At 53.2% G+C, this 19,142-nt stretch overlaps 1 protein-coding gene across 1 annotated transcript in view; it reads right to left on the reverse strand.

Annotated features, from left to right (window-relative positions):
* CACNA1S (calcium voltage-gated channel subunit alpha1 S) overlaps nt 1-19,142 on the reverse strand; it is a 54,147-nt gene that overhangs the window by 4,184 nt on the left and 30,821 nt on the right. Inside the window, exons 26-39 of the mRNA XM_030292034.4 lie at nt 17,430-17,588; nt 17,041-17,151; nt 16,504-16,587; nt 14,568-14,624; nt 11,763-11,891; nt 11,137-11,202; nt 10,559-10,650; nt 9,536-9,695; nt 8,752-8,879; nt 8,230-8,326; nt 6,320-6,422; nt 2,250-2,351; nt 2,008-2,132; nt 950-1,078 (exon numbers count right to left, since the gene is read on the reverse strand). Coding sequence (XP_030147894.4) covers nt 950-1,078; nt 2,008-2,132; nt 2,250-2,351; nt 6,320-6,422; nt 8,230-8,326; nt 8,752-8,879; nt 9,536-9,695; nt 10,559-10,650; nt 11,137-11,202; nt 11,763-11,891; nt 14,568-14,624; nt 16,504-16,587; nt 17,041-17,151; nt 17,430-17,588 — 1,542 coding nt within the window. The remainder of the gene's footprint in view (nt 1-949; nt 1,079-2,007; nt 2,133-2,249; nt 2,352-6,319; nt 6,423-8,229; nt 8,327-8,751; nt 8,880-9,535; nt 9,696-10,558; nt 10,651-11,136; nt 11,203-11,762; nt 11,892-14,567; nt 14,625-16,503; nt 16,588-17,040; nt 17,152-17,429; nt 17,589-19,142) is intronic.

Genomic DNA, 19,142 nt, shown 5'->3' on the forward strand with positions numbered 1-19,142 from the left:
TGCCTGAGCCTGGCAGAAGGTGTGAGTGGGAACCTCCAAAGCAGCAGGTAAATATCCAGCACAGCCCTGCCAGGCACATGGGCTGGGTCCTTTCACAGAGGGGAAACTGAGGCAGGGAGCAGCTTGCCCATGATGACACAACCAGGATGTCCTGATGCTCACAGAAAGGACAGAAGTGCTGCTCACCCTTGTGGCCCACACCCTGCAGACTGTCCCCCAGTGCCAGCAGCCAAGCTGACCTGTCCAGGACATCCCCGTGGCTGCCCTGGCTGTCTCCAGACCCTTGGCAGGGGTCTCAAAGACCCTGGCATTAAGTCAAAAACACCTCTGCCTTCGATTTTAGCCTGTGGAAAAAGCTGCTAATTTTGTATGAGGAATTACAAGGCACAAGGGTTTGAGTACTGTGTTATTTGAATTAACACAGGGTGGAAAAGTAGAATTTTGGGATTTTTAGAATGGGATTCAAGGGGGTACAAGATGGAGGAATTTGGGCATGTCCTGACCTTCTTCTCCTTCATCTTGTCCTCCATGTCTTGGTGTGATGGTGACACTTTTCTATTGCTTTAAGGCAGAGATTCACAGTCTAACATGGGTGATAGGAATTGGTAAAGAAGTTGTAAACATACACATGTTGTTTTGAGTATATAAGGTGGGAGCCACCCAAGGCTTGGGGTCAGATGACCATGGCTTCCTTGCTAGGCAGAGCTCAGCAGGTCAGAGAAAGAATGTCATAGATCAGAGAAAATAAACAACCTTGAAAGCACAATCAGAAGCATTTTAGGCTCCTTCTTTGGCTGCATCGGGCGAGGGAAGCAAAGACTCTTTACGATGTCTGAGGTCACCCTGACCTTCAGAACCCCGAAAGAAATCAACACTGACCCACCACCAGCACTCTGAAATCAGGGCTGGTGGGACACAGACTGTGTTGTGCCCCGAGGGCTGCACTCACCCTGTATATCCCCTCCTCCAGGGCAGCCTCCACCATGGCTCTTTCCAGCTCCTCCTCTGCAGTCAAGTCCCCAGAAATGGCCCGATGGATTTCGGGAGCAGCTTCTTCTTCAATGCTCCTCAGCCCAGCCTGGAGGGGACAGGAAGGCAGGGCTGGGGTGACCCCACCACCCTCACCTTGGTCTTTGGAGAGGGAAGCATGGTGAGGCACGCTCCCCCTGCCAGGTGTCCTGCCAAGGACAGGCCATGGGTCACAGCCTGCAGCTGCCTGTGCTTGGTGACACTGCTCCTGAGCTGCTGTCCCACAGCTGACCCTCAGTTTCTGGGCTCATGCTGTCCCACAAAAGGAATATCCTGATGGAGGGTTGGGCTGGTGACAGCCAAGGACAGGCTGGGCCTCCATCCCTGATCCGGGATGGATCTTTTCCTTTGCACCTTTGGAGCCTGGTCTTTTATCTCTACAGGTGATTTCCTCCCTGTAAAGTCAGGAGAGACCAGGGACATCCCAGCCTTCTGGGCAGGCACAGAAATCCTCTGCCAGCACCCCCTGGGCCTGCTGTGCAGGCTTCTCTGACTGCAGTGGTCCCACTCAAAGTCAGCCACGCTGACCCTGCTGCTCCGTAGGGCTGAGAGAACACCAGGCACATGGAGCTCTCCAGACACTGCCAAGGGCAGAGCAGGGACAAGGCCCTGGGATTGGAGCAGAGCAGGTGGGTAAGGGCTTGGACAAGCAGCATTTGGCACAGACAATGGTCTGGGGTGGGACTTTGCAGGTCTTAAAGCTACTTGGTGAGGCACCAGATCCTGCCAAGCCCTCTCTACACTGGAGTGAGTGGAGCAGAGAGTCAAAATCCTCCTCTGCTTTCTGCAGCTTGCACACCAAGGTCCCACTTAGTGCTGGGACTCATGGCCAGTTTGGTGCTGGCTCACCTGGGCCACCTCACCTCCAGAGGCCTGAGGCACAGGCTCCCTGCAGCTCTCCGAGTCCCCTGGAAGCCTCTTCCCTTCCCTGCCTGCCTCCAGGAAGAATCTCCCCTCCAGCACCACCCACACACCAACCTGGATCTCCACAGGGTTTTTCTTGGGCCGGTACCCATAATACTCCTCCTGGCGCTTCATGAACTTCCTGAAATGCTCCTGGATCAGGAAAGTAGCGTAGAATTTGCCCACTGTCACCTCGTCATCTGGAGGGAGGAAACCAACGTGATGATTCTGCCCGTCACAAAATCCCCGTGGCTGGAGCAGTGGGACCATGGCCAGGAGCAGCTCTGTCCCTCTGGAAGGGACACCTGGGGACATACCTCCAATAGGTGGGATAACCTGGTCCAAAAGCTTCATACTCGTTCGCTTCCAGATTTTTTTGATAATCGCTCTGAGCTCCTCATTGGCCTGTTCAAAATTACCTGTGAGGAAAGCGAGCAGGACAGAGCAGTTCATTCCCAGGGATGTGAGCAGGAGTGAAGACAAAGCTTGTGAACACCTGGCCAGTCTCCTGGAGGGTGTGACAGCTGCTCTCTGTCTCCCCACCCAACAAAGATGAGCTTAGTAAGGGCGAGGCTTTGATTTTAGCCAGAACACTTTACAGATTTTGACCTCCCCTTTGGTGTTTCCTTAGGATTCACCATTCCTGAAATCCCAGTTTACCTCCAAGACCTCCCGTGCTCCTCCCAGGGTGCCACGTTCCCACCCCAGCCAGAGGAAAACACCATGGCACCCTGCTGGAAGATGCCAGGAGCCCACCACTGCCTGGCCTTGGCTCCTGCCACAGCTGCCCAGCCCAGAGCTGCTCACAGCACAGGCACAGAGTCAAGCGTTGCAGTAAAGCAGAAAAATTATAAGAAAGGCTTCATAAAATCAGGCCTGCTCTCCTGAAATCACTGTCTGGCCTTGTCAGGCTAGCCCTCTGCAAGTTCCCATGTGAAAGCAATCCTGGTGTGAGCAGTTCATTAACATAACAATCTATTCTTGGGTAAAAAACACCCAGCACCTGTATAAACTGGTTTTACATGGTTAGGTAGTTTTCATTTTTCTCTCTCTCACAAACAACTTTCCCTGCACCTACACCCCAAGGGTTTGAGTGGCCAATCAATACAGGATAATAACTTGTTACTAACCAAAAAAGTAATTGGCAAGAAAGCTACTGACCACTTTGAGTCCCACATGAGGTCTATAAAACTGTATAAAAACCAGTTATGTGAATAAAGAATGGGCTTTTTCCACCATGAAGAAAATGGAGTCCCGTGTGATTTATTCCCATAACAAGCTGGGGGGACACCTTCCCACAGCAAAGCTCATCAAACTATGCTGGCAAGGAAGGGGTAAAGGAAAGCAGCTCCTCCCCAGCACAGCTAAATTCAGGGCCTGAAGTCCCCTGCAATGAGGACCCTGGGCAGAGCCAGCCCATCGGTGCCACACCTTTGAAGTAGTGAATTAGAGATTTTTGGAGTTCACTTAATTTAACAAAATGAATTAAGCATTTATATTTTAGCTTGTAGACTTATGTGCTGAATTTTAGCCTTTCACTTAAGAAACATCTGCCATAGTACAAAGGGCATAGGAAAATGCAAATTTCTGAAGCTTCTTGCATAAAGAACAATGCCTAGGGATGCAAATTACCCAGATAAAGAAGCTCCCCTGTCTCTAAGCCTATCAAGACTGACAGACGTATTCAGATAAGCACCAAAGGACTGAAAGCGCACGTGCAAAGAGGAAAAGTTCAAAAGTTCAGCCATGAGGAAGACCACGATCTTCAGCCTCAAGAGAGCACCGAGGGACTCCCGTGTGAACAAGGGAACAAGGCGTGCCAGTGCCCAGAAGGGCATGCACCTATTTCACATGAGAGGCGAGGGCAGGCGGGGCCAGGGGTTGAATATGCATGAAAGGTTGTGTAATGTACTGCATATGGAACACCTTTGGGAATAAAGGTGTGGGTCAGACTGAGGATCAGGGCAAAACTTTTTGGAGAGATATCTCACTTGTGCCAGGCGCTGACAATACACACCTGTCCTGGCTTGTAAGACAAGCATGTATTCCATTTGCCATCTATTGGAGCTTGGGCAGTTTTCTTATCTCTCCCAAGAACAATGTCTCCCTCCGGGGAGATCTCTTCTGTTAATGGGCCATTGAATGACTCACTGCATCACCCATAAAGTTACAGCATCTCAGTGTGAGATGCTCCACCCAGAGGGTGGAGCTAAGCTTCCCTACCTGCATAAAATCAGCATTTTTTTGGACACCAGAGCAGCCCTTCTCTGGATTCTCAGAGGAGCAGCTTCTTCCCTGCTGGATCCCCAGAGTAAGACCGGGCCCATCTACTCCATCACCAGACCTTCAGAGAAAACTCCACCCTTCTACAGATCCCCGCTCCAGCAGCATTTCATCTGCCACTCCAGGAGGAGCAGCCACCATTTCACTGGACTATTACCAACACCCTGACTCCTCTACTAGTTTTGTTTGTACTAATTAATTTTTTTTTTAATTTGTTAGTTTTTCTCCTAGTAAAGAACTGTTATTCCCATTCCCATATCTTTGCCTGAGAGCCTTTTAATTTTGAAATTGTGGTAATTCAGAGGGAGGGGGTTTACCTTTTCCATTTCACAGGAGGCTCTTGCCTTCCTTCACAGACTCCTGTCTTTTCAAACCAAGACAACACCCACTTCATAACTACCCCAGGTTGTGGAGTCTATTTATTTATTCTGTGTATTGCTTCAGTAGGAGATGAGCACAGGTAAGTTCTGATCTCCAGGACATGAACCACCCCAGCTCTGTGCAGGTCAGCAGCACCTCCCCTAAGCTAAATTCAAAGGATGGGAGCTGGACCAGCCCCACTCCCAAGCTGTTCAGGGTGGCACTGGTGGCACTGGTTCACCCCTCAGTACTGCCACGTGTGGGCCACCAGCTGATCACATCCTCCAGGCTCGGGCTGAGCAGGGCCGTGCAGGCACCCTGTCGGAACTCAAAATGTCCCTCAGACATTTTTGGAGGTTCCGGGCCCAGGTCAGAAGCATTTGAGACCCTGGCAGGCAGCTGGAAACAGCTGTGATTTTGGGTTTGAGCCATGGAATGATTTACCAACCTTGCAGGAAGAACAAGAAGCCACAAAAGTTTAGATGTTATAGTAGAAGTAGTCACAAAGTAGAGGGAAGAATTTTTGAGTGCTGTACAGGGGGTTTTGGTTTTGTACATGGGGGTCAGAGGGTTTAAGATGGAGGGATTTGGGCCTGCCCTGTCCTCCCTCTTTCTTCTTCCTTCCCTCCATGTTCTTGGTGATGTTGGCACTCACAGATTGGTTTAGAGTAGAAAAGCACCATTTAATATAGGTAATAGGCATTGGGGAAAAACTGTACCCATGTAACACGGAATGTACCATATAAAAGATAGAAAAGCACCATTTAATATAGGTAATGGGCATTGGGGAAAAACTGTACCCATGTAACACGTAATGTACCATATAAAAGACAGCACAGCCCTGGGCAGAGGGGGAGAGAAGAAGCAGTCGGAGTCAGAGAGGATGTCAGGGTGTGTGTGCGCCTCTGCCTGAGCTCTGAGCAAACCACAGCAGCCCGAGAAGAAAATCTTTTAGATAACTTGCAATAAACTGCCTTGAGACCGAACAACAGAGACTGCTGAGCCTTTCTTTGGAAGCACGGGCTGGAGGAGAGACTTTTCCAGCACACGGAGCCACCCTGTGACCTAGGGTGGTCTTCGGCAGCACTCAGGGATTCTGACCCTGGCATGGGCAACAACAGCAGGGCTGAGGTTTGTCCACAGGGTCTGATCCCACAGACAAGTGCCTGAGTTCCCTGGCCAGTGGGGAATGGTGTGTAACCACAGCCAGTTATAGAAAGTGGGCTTTTTTAAGTGAAGGAACTGCACCATACCTGTTCCTATACAATAGAGGACAGTTGTAATATGATGGTATTGAGAATTGTAAAAACAAGCTGTGGACAGATGCAGTAACCACAATTTGTACTCCCATCTGTTTTAAAACAGAGGTTTTTCCTGAATCTCAACATCTTCACTCCCAATACTCAGCTGCTGGAAGAATGAAGCACTCCTTTTAGCTTAACATCATTAGATTTCCATTAAAAGGTTCCATGTGGCTGGTTTTCATGCACAGTGGAAAATTTTCATCATGCTCTATCGCTTTGTCCTTCTTTCCAACCTAATGTGCACTTTCTCCTGTTTGAGGCAACACTAGAATGTTGACACTGAACGTTCTTCTATTTGAATTTCATGTCAGATTGCTGCCTGGTCGTTATTCAGTTGGTCCCAGCCAACAGCAAAACGCAATCTATGTGAAGGTCAACCAAGGGAAATTCACAAGGAAGGTTCCCTGTCAGGCTGTAGAGGCACCAGGATCACTGCTTACCTTCTGTCTTGATCTTGAGGGCTGTCCTCACCAGAGCGAAGAGGGTGGCGTTGAAGGTGACGGTGCCGTCGCTGTTCAGGGGCATGTTCATGCACACCAGGCGCTGCACAGAAACCAACAGCTGTGGCCCAGGGCCAGAGCAGCCGGCCTGGCCAGGGTCTGCTCAGGGCACGGAGCCCTCCCAGCCCCTCCTGCCCTGCCCAGCGGTGGCACTGGTGGCACTGGTTCACCCTCGGGGCTGCCAGTGTGGCCCATCAGCTGATCGTGCCCTCCAGGCTCAGCCCAGGGGCTCTGGCCCAAAGAGACAACAGCAATAACAGCAGGGCTGGGGTTTGTCCCCACGGGTGGGTCTGAGCCCACAGACAAGTGCCTGAGCTCCCTGGTGTATCAGCCCTGGTGCCACTGTCAGCGTTCAGGAGCACACAGAATCACAGGATGTGATTATCTGCAGGTGCTTTTATGGAGAGCTCTGGGAATCAGGGGTACAGACCCAAATCTGACTCTGACACAGCTTTAGAGCTGAACGTATTTCATATTCTATCGTTATATAACTTACATATTAATTATTAAACTTACATTGTTCTATTGTATACATTGACATGAGTTTCTCGTGATCTTTCTTAGGCCTCTGACCACAGTTTCTCATGATTATTGTTACCATTAAACAGTAATTATGTTTAATTACTAAACAATCATCACATCTAACAATTATATCATTTATCATGTACTAGCTACACAGGTGCAGTTCTAGCAAGGTACAAGGCCTACATGTACCCAGGGTATTTTTTTTTCCAGGGCCTACTAAGCTTAGTTTTCCTTCCAACCCTAAATCCCCATGATTTTAAAACCCTTTTACTATCACCACAACTGCCAGAGGCAGTGACATCCCTGGTCCCAGCCAGCTGAACCAGAGCAAGCTAGAGTTGGGGGAGCTAAGCTACAGGGGCATGGGTGCCATGGGAGAAAATAATGGTATCACAGAATTGTTTAGGTCAGAAAAGAACTGTGAAATCATCAGGTCTAACTGTTCCCCAACCCTGCTAAGGCCACCAGAAAAACCATGTACACAAGCACCACATCCACATGGCTTCTAAATCCCTCCAGGGTGGAAACCCACCACTGCCCTGGACAGCCTGTCCCAGGGTCCAACCAATCTTTTATTGAAAGTTTTCCCCAATTTCCATCTTAAACCCCTCATGGTGCAACTTGAGACTGTTTCCTCTTGTGCTGTCACTTGTCACTTGAGAGAACAGACCCACTCCCACCTGGCTTCAGCCTCCTGTCAGGGACTTGTAGAGAGCAAGAAGGTCCCCCTGAGCCTCCTCTTCTCCAGGCTGAATCTCCCCAGTTGCTTTCAGAGAGATGTCATTTTGCATTGCACTCCCTACTCCAAAACATGTCCCAGGCTAATGTGAGGAGTCTGGGGATCAAATCCCCTGATGTGTTTGCCCAAAGCCCAGGAGGGATTACACCAGTGCCTGAGCTCCTGCCCATGCATGCTACACATGAGCCTCACACAGGCTCACAGAGATTTGTTCAGAATGAGCTAAGCCAGGAAAGGTGCCTAAGAAAATTGGGGTTTCCTCCTCCTTAAGCACCATCAGCTCTTGGAAACAAGTTCTGCAGCCCAGCTGACATGGCCACATGCTCAGGCCCTGCACTGTGGCCTGCAAGTCCCTTTGAAGTAGGAGGTAAGCACAGGTAAGTCCTGATCTTGAGGAGCTGAACCACCTCAGCTCTGTCAGTAGCACCTCTCCTTTCCCCCAAATACACCCCCTCCTTAAAAAGGAGAGGTCAGAGCAGAGAATAAGCTGGCTGGACTGTCACTCTCAGTCTGCCAGGAGGACACAGGGACAGCTTGGGGAAGGTGTCCCTGTGCTCACACACCTTGTCACCACCTTAGCTCTTACCTTACAAGCTACACGGTGTGGGCAGAACTTCCCAAAGCCCAGGGGAGGGTTGATACGCCTCAGCAGAGTCACCACATCCAGGTGCTTGATTCTCCCCCTGCAGAGGAAACACCAGCTCAGCAGTGAGGCAGCAGACCTGCCTGACAGTGGCCTGGGGAGCTGCTCTGGGGGCTGATCCCTGGGATCTGCCTCGTGCTTCTGTGCTGGGCAAATCCCTACTCTTCCCTCTGCTCCTCCTGGGGAAAGCAGCTGCTCCATGTGGCCCTGGGGAGCAGGTGAAGGTGTGCAGTGGCATGGGAAGGGTTGGCAGCCTCACCACAGATGGATGAAGAGGGAATTGAAAGTGTTATGTTCCCAAATCTCCTGATGACTTTTATCAGACCTGCATCAACTCTGGCAAGTCCACATGGACCTCTGGTCGATGATGCTGGAACCTGGCCCGTAGGCAGTGCCACAGCTCACCCTGCTGTGCCCGTGTCCCCTCCATGGAACACCCTCTCCATGCTGCCCACCCACACTCACTTGGCCTCGGGGTCGTACTCAGCCCAGATCCGCTTGAACTCATCCAGGTGATGGGGCCCCAGGATGGACCAGTCCCGTGTCAGGTAGTCAAAGTTGTCCATGATGACAGCCACGAACAGGTTAATGATCTGAGGGCAGAGGAAGGGATGGGGAGGACCCAGCCAGGGGAGAGAGAGCAGCACTATGAAAACAGGGGCAGATGTGTTCTGGGGTCTCCTGAGTCAGAGGGTGCTGATGATGTCTTCCCATGCAGAGAGGAGCCTCCTGCTCAAGCAGGTCACGTGAAAGGGAAAGCACATCAGCACCTTGTCCCTCTCCACCCTTGCCAAGGCCAACACAAACACTCTGGAAGGCTGTGGGAAGAAACTAAAAGGAGATCCTGGGTCCCCCAGGAGCGCAGTGTCAGTTCACAGCATGGCTGGGTAGGTGGGCTGGGGGTGATGTCCCCAGGAGGAGGTTCAGGGGCTCACCCCATGAGACACATGGCCACCAACACCCAGGCAGGACAGGGGTGCTGAAGGGGCCCTGTGGGAGCCAGCATACTGTGGGAAATGGGTTTGGAGAGAAATCCCAACGCTTGACAGAAGGCTCACATAGTGTGTGTCTGTATGCAAACCTTGACATAAGAAATGTAAACCTTGAGATAGGAAATGCTGACTTAGAAACGCCATGGAATAGGACAGACATTGTGGAGAGAGAAATGGAACTGGAAACACGTTTCAAAGGACGGCCTTACAAATAAGAGTAGATGCTTTGGAGAAACAGAACTGTGGAAGATGCATACCAGGAAGGCACAGAGCATGTAGAAGCTGATGAAGTAGAAGTAGGCAAAGCCAGTGCCACAGGTGTACTCCTCCCCCTCAGCATAGTCGGACTCGGGGTCACAGCGCCGGCCGTAGCTGCAGTCCAGCAGGATCTCCTGCCACGCCTCGCCGGTGGCACACCTGGGGACAGGGGACAGCTGCTGGACCCTGCCTGCTCTGGGCATGCAAGGAGGGCTGAGGCCAGCCCACCACACAGACTGGACTTTTGTAGGGAAAGATTTTGTAAGGAAATCCAAACCCTCCACTGACGTGATACGCTGAAATTTTCAAAAATCAAGTAAATAAGATTCCCACCTTACCACAACACTAGGTAGAGAGCAGAAATAATAACTACCAGCTGCTTCTGGTAAAACAATGCCTAAGAATGCCAGTTAAAGACCAGCTTTGATTCATAACACTGCCCATAAAATGTTCATGTTATCAGAAGCACATGGGCAGCCCCTCGGAGCAAAGCAAAGGCAGATCCACTCCAGGAGGAGCGGAGGAAGGCCTGCTACCTTGTAAGGGCATGAGGTATCAATGCAACACAAGAACAGCTAGTGCTAGGTGAAGGCCACCCAGGTTTACATTAGTAATTGGTGTATTGACTGAATCACTGGCAAAAGGCTGTCTGTGCACAAAAAAAGGAGCAGTCAGGATTCTGGGATTGCTGCTATAGGACCACTGAAAGCTTCAGAAAGTGTCGGACTCAAGGAAAGCCTTGGGCTGGGCTCCTGCTTTCCATTAGTTTTGTCACAATTCACAAATTAAAATCCAGTCTGGGAAGGAAATACTCAGAATAGCAATGCCCCTCTCTCCAGCAGCCCAGCCACACCAAGAAAACCCACAGCCTCTCCTGAAATGCTCCCACCGCTGCAGGAGATCTTTCTGTGGGACAAAAAAGAAATCAGCTACTGAAATGTTGGTCCTCCCTCACTCCAAGCTGGGCATTCCCACAGGCTCAGAGCCTTCTGGAGCTGCTTACATGACAGGACAAGACTGACCTGAAGAGCAGCAGCACAGCCTGTGGAAAGGTCTGGAAGTTGTTGTTTCGGTTGATCTGGGTCCCATCCACCATGGCAATCTTCCCAAACATCTGTAAGTCACAGCGGCAGGTCTGCAGCGTGCCGTCCTTCCTTTGGCACCTGCTACCCTCTGGTGCCTGAGCTCCACTTCCTCTTGTTTACTTGGCTTTGGGCACCCCCAAAAGAGATTGAGATTGGGACTGGGTGCTCTGGGGCTTGGAAGCTACTTGGACATTCCTGCCAGTGCTGAAAACACCCCTGACTATAACTGCACCTCATCTGGGCCACGGAGACAAGGTCTGAACCAGCACAAGCACTGGTGCCTGTCTGGGTTGTGCCATGTGCCTCAGCTGCCCTGCCTCGAGCCCAGGGACAGGAGGCTGCTGGGGTGGCAAACAGCCTTGCAGACCAGGATAAACAGGTCCCATCATGTGCAAAGCCCCAGAGAGGCTCGAACAGAGGAACCAGTCCCTCCCTGTCCCACCTCCCCGGGTGCCATCAGGCTCAGGGCATCTGATGGAGACCAATCCCCACCCCCCTGCCCCTGTGCCCCTCACCTGCATCCCAATCACAGCGTAGATGAAGAAAAGCATCACAATCAGCAGGGCCACGTATGGCAGAGCCTGTGACAAAAGGACCATGGTTTGTGTGAGACACAGCCCGGGGACAGGGCTGGGGCTCTGGAGGTACTGCAGGAGCTGTACTGTCCCTGTGTGGGGAGAGAACAGCTCACCTGCCCCTCTCACACCCTCCTGCACCCTTCTCTGGGTGCTCACACACAGAAGGCTGATGCCAGCCCCCATGGCAGCACTGCTCTCTGTGCTGGGACAGAGGCTCAGCACAGCCCAGAGCAGCCCAGGGCAGAGGGCAGTGCCCAGGATGGGCTGTGAGCAGATGCTGCAGCATGCCCTGAGGTACCCACCTGCTGCAGATCCCAGCCAGACCAGGACAAACGGGCCCAGCAGGTACTGCCAGCACCTGGCCAGCTCTGACACTCAGTGCTGTCACCTTCCCACCCACCTGGGCCATGTTCTACACACCACAAGCCCCCGGCCCAGCCCACAGTCAGCAGCAGCACTGGAACCTTCTCCTCTGCCTGGCGAGGACAGGCTGCTCATGCTGCCAGCCTGAGGGTCCCACTGCTGCCAGCCCTGTTGGGAGGGCAGCAGTGCTCCTGACAGACCTGAAAGGACTTGATGAAGGTCCACAGGAGGGTCCTGACACCTTCCCCCCGGCTCAGCAGCTTCACCAGACGCATCACCCGGAACAGCCGGAAAAAAGTGATGGAGACGCGGGAGTTGTCATCAGAGTCCTGCAGGCAGAGCACAAAGCTGCAGGACAGAGAGTGCTGAAGCCTCCAGGCCTTCAGGGAAAGGGCTCCAGGTCCTGGGGGGAGGAAGGGTGGCAAGATCCACGCCCAGGCACCAGCCACGGTGCCCTTGCCTGCCCACAGGATCGGAGTGCAAAGGCGTGCTGGCACTTCTCCCCCTGGCTCTGCTCCCCCAGGGATCTCACCTCCCCAGGGCCCCACGCTCACACTGCTGACACTGGGATAATGCAGGGAGGAAAGCATGCTGCCACATGGACTGGGAGAGCTGTGAGGGTCACAGGGCCACCACAGACAGGCTTAGTCCCACCAGGGCCTTGCCCAGCACGTCCTGGATTTGTAGGGTGAGGTGCAGGGCGGCCACCAGGCACAGGAAGGGCTAATGAGAGCTGTTTAAGAAGAAAAGGGCTGTTTTGAGAATGTTACAGCAGGACTTTAACCAAAGGAGGGACTGAAGAGATCAGGAGAGATCTCTGCAGGGTGCTGCCCATGTCACCTGGCCATGCAGTGATGCCTACTCTCTGTGGGTATCCCCCCTGAAGGGGCTCAGGGCAGAGTGGGCAGGCAGGAGGCACAGCTCCTGGCCTGAAGGGACTGGTTTTGTCTGGAAGCACCTAACTGTGGTGGCTGGAGATGCCCTTGATAGCCCCAGCATGGCACAGGCTCAGGCACAGTCTCTGCCACCAGGAGCCATGAACAGACCCTGCTGGCACTGCCTACCTGGACTCCATCACAGCTTGGGGTGCTTTTCCCACCACCCCTTAGCCTGCCAGAGCCTTACTGCTGCCACTGGATCCCTCTCACTCCCATCCCCCCAGCCACCCACTCCCTGTGGGAACCCAGGGCTTCCCTCTGGCTGCCCTGGCAGGTCTGGGACCCTGGCAGGGGTCAGGAACCCCCCTGGACAGAGCCCCCAGAGACACTGGCTGTGATCTCTGGCCATGGAAAAGAGTTTTCAATCTTACAGCATGAATTACCAGCTCTGAGTGTTTGATATGAGTAATAATTAAGTGTGGCACAGGTGCAAAAGTAAAATTTTAAAATTCTAGATTAAGAGTCCAAAAGAAACAAGATAAAAAAAAATTAAATGTGTCTTATCCTTTTTCTCCTTCTTCATGTCCTCCATGTTTCACTATAGTGTTAGCATTTTTCTATTAGCTTAAGCTAGAGACACACTATTCAACATAAATAATAAATATTAACATATTATTATAAATATAGCACACATAATTTCTAGCATATAATGTTTATAACATCCCACTGAGGGGCAGAGCTCCACACACTACCCTACAAAACAAACCTGCGGCAGGGCAGCAAAACATATTATAAATAAACAAAAACAAACAACCTTAAAAACCAACACAAACAAATTATAACTTCTTCTTTAACAACAGAGCAAAAAGACAAAAACTTTCTACAATCTCAAAATCATCAATACCACAAATTCCAACAACTCCCAGCTACTTCAGGGCAACAAAATTCAGCAGTAAATACCCCTCCCAGCAGCTCCAGCTTCCTCAGCATCACACTTCCAAGCTCCCAGGGATGCACTGAAAAACTCCATCTCCTCTCCCACCTCTCTCTTTTTCACTGTCCTGGTTCCTCGTGTCCATCCAGTGAGTGCAGTGGTCAGGAGCACCCCACCAGCCCAGTGCAGCCCATTCCCATCCCCATCCCCATCCCCATCCCCATCCCCATCCCCATCCCCATCCCCATCCCCATCCCCATCCCCATCCCCATCCCCATCCATCCCCATCCCCAGGCTCGGTGGCACAGGGCCCTGGGCAGAGGCTCTGGCACGGGGTACCCTGCAGTCAGCTCCCTCCACATTTTCACACCAACCCAGGCCACCCCGCTGCCACTGCACCCCCTCGGTGCTCTGTTGGATCAGGTCTTTTCCTGATAATAACTGAGAGGTGTTTAAAGAACTTTTATCCTATTTTTAGTCTCATGTGAAGGGTGAGACAATACAGATGTTATAATTCACACCATCACAATTAGAAGCTGACTATACATTAGATTTTGAGTGTTTCTTGGCCTATCAGCTTTTGCTGCACTATGCTGTGAATGAACTTTCTGTCAAGCTTTGAAAATTCTCTACAAATCCATTTCCCACGGTGCTGTTTGGCCACCAGTGCAGGGCTTGGCCCACTCAGCCTCCCAGGACATTGGGCTGCATCCAGGGGACACAGCCAGCCCTGGGGGAGGGCACAGGGCAGGGACTGCCCCTCTCAGCATTTCTGTGGCTGTCAGAGGCTGCATCCCTTCTGGCATCCCTTCTGGCATCCCTTCTGGCATCCCTTCTGGCATCCCTTCAGGCATCCCTGCAGGCCTTGTGCAGCCAGGGTGATGGGCAGAAGGACCAAGGCCATCTTTCCTGCCCTACAGCTCCTCTGACATGGCAGCTCCAGGGGATGGGATGGTGAAGGGCAGGGCTGGGCTTTCAGATGGGCCCAGGAGGGCTGGGGAAGAGCCTTGCACCTCTCAGGGTGGGAAGAGGAGTCTGTGTGTGGTGTGTCACCCCAAATCCCCCTGGGCGAGGGCAGAGTTACAGCCCGGAGGGAACAGCTGGGTGTGGTGGCCTCGGTGACATGCAGGGCACATGCAAAGCTGGCCAGAGGCAGGGAGGGATGCAGGCAGGCACACTCAGCTGGTATTTACAGTGCCGTCACAGCCACCACCGAGGCAGTACAATCCACCACTGGGTGCCAGAATAGTCTGTGGAGAGAACAAGAGAGTCAGCAGAAGGACAGGGAGGGACACAAGGAGGTAACACAGACACAGAAGGGTAAGATGGAAACTGGGGAGAACAGGAGGGGCATAGGGAAGGGCAGGCAGAGCCCCACCATCCCTTAGGCTCAGGGACAAGGTGATGTGGCTGTTGAGAGGCAGAGGCAGCATCTGGGTGAGCAAAGGAGGCACACAGAGCACGAGACTCCTCCCAGTGCCTGTGGTGTGTCCTGGGCATCCCCACAGACCCTCAAGGACACAGACACAGGCAAAAGGACCCAGGAAGCTCAGGCCACAGAGAACATCCCCCAAATTCTGTCTGGCCTTCTGCACAGCCCTGCTGCTGCCAACAGTGCTGCAGCACACACAGCACAGCACCTGGGTCAGTCCCTGCCAGCCTAGCAGGGCACCAGGCTCCTCCTGGAGCCTGTGATGTGTCTGGGCATCCCCACCCCAAGGACAGCAGGATTTTGGCATGTGTGCCTAATGCTCTCTTGCTCCAGAGGGACTGAAAACCACTGTTGAGTCCAGGGCCTTGAGCAGCCCTTGAACTTCAGTTCTGAGTGACAGCAGGCTGGGGAAGGACACCCAACAGGCAGTGGGAAACCAAGGCATGGCTGCAGAGAGCTGGTGGACAAGGATGAGGAGGAGCTGATGACAGACAAAAGCTGCTGGCACTGGCATGAAGGCTGAGAAGCCCAGAGGGCAGAGGATGGCTGCACTGGTGGGCAGGACTGTGCAAAGAGGGACACAGGGCTCCTCTCCCCAGGAGAGGAAGGTGGGTGGGTTTTGCTCATCCCAGCTCTGTGAGGCATGGAATACCCTACAGAGAAGAAGGTGACTGCTCTCAAGGGTGTCTGGAAACCTCACCTTCCTGCACAGAGAACGTGGAAGGTGACCCTGTGCAGGGGTGGCAGAGGCAGCAGCAGTGCCAGAGCCAGCTCTGCAGTGCACAGGAGCTGGCAAGCCCTGCCCCTTTGAGGAGACACTGCCAAGCCACTGGAGAGGGCCAATCCATCATCTCCCCTGTTCCACAGCTGCTTCTGGAGCCCCATCAGGTCTGCTGAACGAAGCACACACCGCCCACAGCAGGGCCAGACACAGGTGTGATGTGCCAGGGCTAGGCAAGGCAGGGGCATGCTGGCTCCTAGCACTGCTCTGGAAATGCTCCCAGCAGAGCACTCACCAAACAGGCACTGCCTGAGGCACCAGCCCACAGCTCACAGCCTGCAGAGCTCCTGCAGGGATGGCTGGAGCTCACACAGAGTGTGTGTGTGTGTGTGTGTGTGTGTGTCTGTGTGTGTGTGTGTGTGTGTGTGTGTGTGTAGCGGCTGCTGTGTAAAGGGACACACACAAAGCAAATGTCTGGAAATCTGATGGGTCTGATGGTTCTCCTGGGCCAGAATAGTCCTGTGGAGACAGGGAGCTGTGAGGACCCCTTTACTCGCACCTGCATTGATCGGAGGCTGGATGTGTGGGTCCCTGTCCAGGCATGCAAAGGGGGAGTGGGGCAGGGGCTGGCACACAGCCTGCTGCTGATGGGCTAGTCCTGAGTGACTGTTTTCCACAGGACTCCAGTGCCTACAGATTCAGGAGACCAGAGGGGAGGGGGCAATGTGACATCTGGGCAGTTGGGGATTCTAAACTGTGCTTTAATGCTCAAAGGGCCATAGCTGTGCTCTCCATGTGCTCATGCCATGTGTTGATCCTTCCTTGACCCTTCTCAGAAGCAAGCAGAGCAGGGAGAGAGGAGAGGACACCGTCCCCCTGCAGGGCTGGGCACATCCCAGCACTCCTGCCTTGTGCCAGGGCAGGTCCCAGCACAGCCTTGGGTGGGGACAGCCCTGCCCGAGCCCCCGACACTTACGTCAATCTCGCTGAGGATGACATCAATGATGCTGCCAATCACTATGAGGAAGTCAAAGACATTCCAGGGGTCTCCGAAGTAGCCCTGTCAGGGAGGAAGCAAAGAAGAGTGAACATGCAAGGGTGTAAGTCAATGAGGACACAGAGGAAGGGGTACCAGAAGGTTCCTCAGTGACTGTGACCCCCAGAAGAAGGGATGGTGTCAGAGCTTGCACCCTCTGCTCACTGATTTGGTTCTGTCCTGCTGTGCAGTGAAGTGAGGAGGGTGGATCAGGATGGCTGGAGCTATGACCCCACTATGGCCATAACACTGAAGATGGGAATAATGGCCAGCTGGACTGGGTGGGATTTGGCTAACAAGCAGTAGTCCCTCCAGAAACTCCAAGGTCCTGTGCATGGGGGTCCTTAAGGGTCTTGTAAGGAGAAGCTCTCTGGAGCTGCAGGGCTGGCGGTGCTTGTACTCAAGAGATGCTCAGTGCAGGATAAATGGACCCCCTGGCCTGGCCTGCTTTCCATGCTGATCATGCTCTTCTCTCACCTTGGCTTTGAAGGCCATGAGCTTGAGGACCATCTCCAGGGTGAAGAGGATGGTGAAGGCCACGTTGAGGATGTCTGAGATGTGGTTCATTTCTGCAGACTGGTTGTAATGCTGAGGATAAGGCAGAAGGAGCCATTAGCTGATCCAGCCTCCACTGTGAGCTCAGAGATGTGTGCCAGATGCAGAGCCCCCTCCCACAGCCAGCACAAAGGAAATTTCCCCCTGCAGCCCCTTCTCTGGGCTCCCCACATCCCAGTTTGGTCAAGAAGCCCTGACTCAGACATCATACCATAGGCAAACACGCCCTGTCTAGAGTCTCTCTTGGGGATGGCAGGGCTGAGCCAGCCTGGGCACCACCACAGACCCCTCCACCCCCCCTGCGCCCTCACCTGCATGCCCAGGCAGATGGTGTTCAGCAGGATCAGGAAGAACATGAGGTACTCGAAGTAGGAGGAGGTGACCACGTACCAGATCTGGTACTGGTAGGGGTTCTTGGGGATGTAGCGGCGCAGCGGGCGAGCCTTCAGCGCATACTGCACGCACTGGCGCTGGGGAGGCAGGGAGGGCAGCTGTGAGCCCACTGCAGGGCACACACTCACACCAGCCTCGCTGCACATCCCCACAGGGCTGGAGTGCCCTTCTCTCCCAGCCCCACCACAGGGGCCAGGCACAGCAGTGGGGAGTGGAACCACTGTGTTTCCTGCACAGACAACCCAGAGCACCCAGCTGGGACCAGCTTCCAAAGTCAGCTTTAGCCTCCAAAGATGGCCATGCTGCCCTCAGCCTGACCCCTCCAGCCCAGAGCCTGCCTGCTTGTCCCAGCATTTCCCCAGGTTCTCTCAGGACCAGCTCAGAGCACCCTGATGGTGTGGCTGGACAGTGCCCAGGCAGAAAGGGACCTGGGGCACTGGTTAACAGCAGGCTGGGCATGAGCCAGCAGTGTGCCCTGGTGGCCAAGGAGGCCAATGGCTCCTGGCTGGCTCAGGAATGGTGTGGCCAGCAGCAGCAGGGAGGTCATTCTGTCCCTGTACTTGGCACTGGTGAGGGCACACCTCGAGTGCTGTGTCCAGTTCTGGGCCCTCAGTTTGGGAAGGACGTTGAGATGCTCGAGCACATCCAGAGGAGGCAACGAGGCTGGAGAGGGGTTTGGAACAACTGAGGGAGCTGGGGGTGCTCAGCCTGGAGAAAAGGAGGCTCAGGGGTGACCTTATCACTCTCTGCATCTCCTGAAAGGTGTCTGTGCTCAGGTGGCGTTGGGCTCTTTCTCCAGGACCTGACAGAACCAGAGCACACAGCCTCAAGCTGTGCCAAGGGAAATTCAGGTTGGATATTAGGAAAAAGTTTTTCATGGAAAGGGTGATAAAGTTCTGGAATGGCTGCCAGGGGAGGTGATGGAGTCACCATCCCTGGGTGTGTTTAACAAATCCTGGATGTGGCACTGGGTGCCAGGGTGAGTTGAGCTGTTGGGGCTGGGTTGGACTCGATGATCTTGAAGGTCTCTTCCAACCCAGTAATTCCATGAATTCTGTGAAGACACCACATGAACCAGGGGTGAAGGGGGCACTGAGATGGTTGCACAGGCCTGTGCCTCCCCAGCAGCCCAGGGCCATCTCTGCTGGGTTTCTGTGTGGTTCACATCACCCTGGCACCCCCAGCTCAAGCTGCCTGTGCTGCCTCAGGGCAGAAGCATGACAGCACTCCAGGGCCAGCAGTTGTCCCTAGTTGCCCCAATGTCCTCCCCAGCATGTCCCACATCCTCTGCCAATGCTTCTGCTGCCTTCAGCCTTGCTGTCCCCAACCAGAATGACAGCATGACAGCATCACAGAAGGGCTGGCAGCAGAAATACCTCTGGAGATGGTCTAGTCACAGTTTCCTGCCCAAAGCAGGGCCAACTAGAGCATGCTGCTCGGGACAGTTGGCTTTTGAAAAGCTCCAAAGATGGAGGCTTCACAGCCATTCTGGGCAACCATTCTGGGTGGTGGGCAACCACCACCACCATAAAAAAAAAAAAAAGAAAAAAAAAAAAGGGTTTTTTTAATGTGTAAATTTAATTCCTTGCTTTCTTCAGTTTGTGTCCATTGCATTTTTTCACTGGGCACAA

Source organism: Taeniopygia guttata, chromosome 26, assembly GCF_048771995.1.
Source record: "Taeniopygia guttata chromosome 26, bTaeGut7.mat, whole genome shotgun sequence".
NCBI classification, from domain to species: Eukaryota; Metazoa; Chordata; class Aves; order Passeriformes; family Estrildidae; genus Taeniopygia; species Taeniopygia guttata.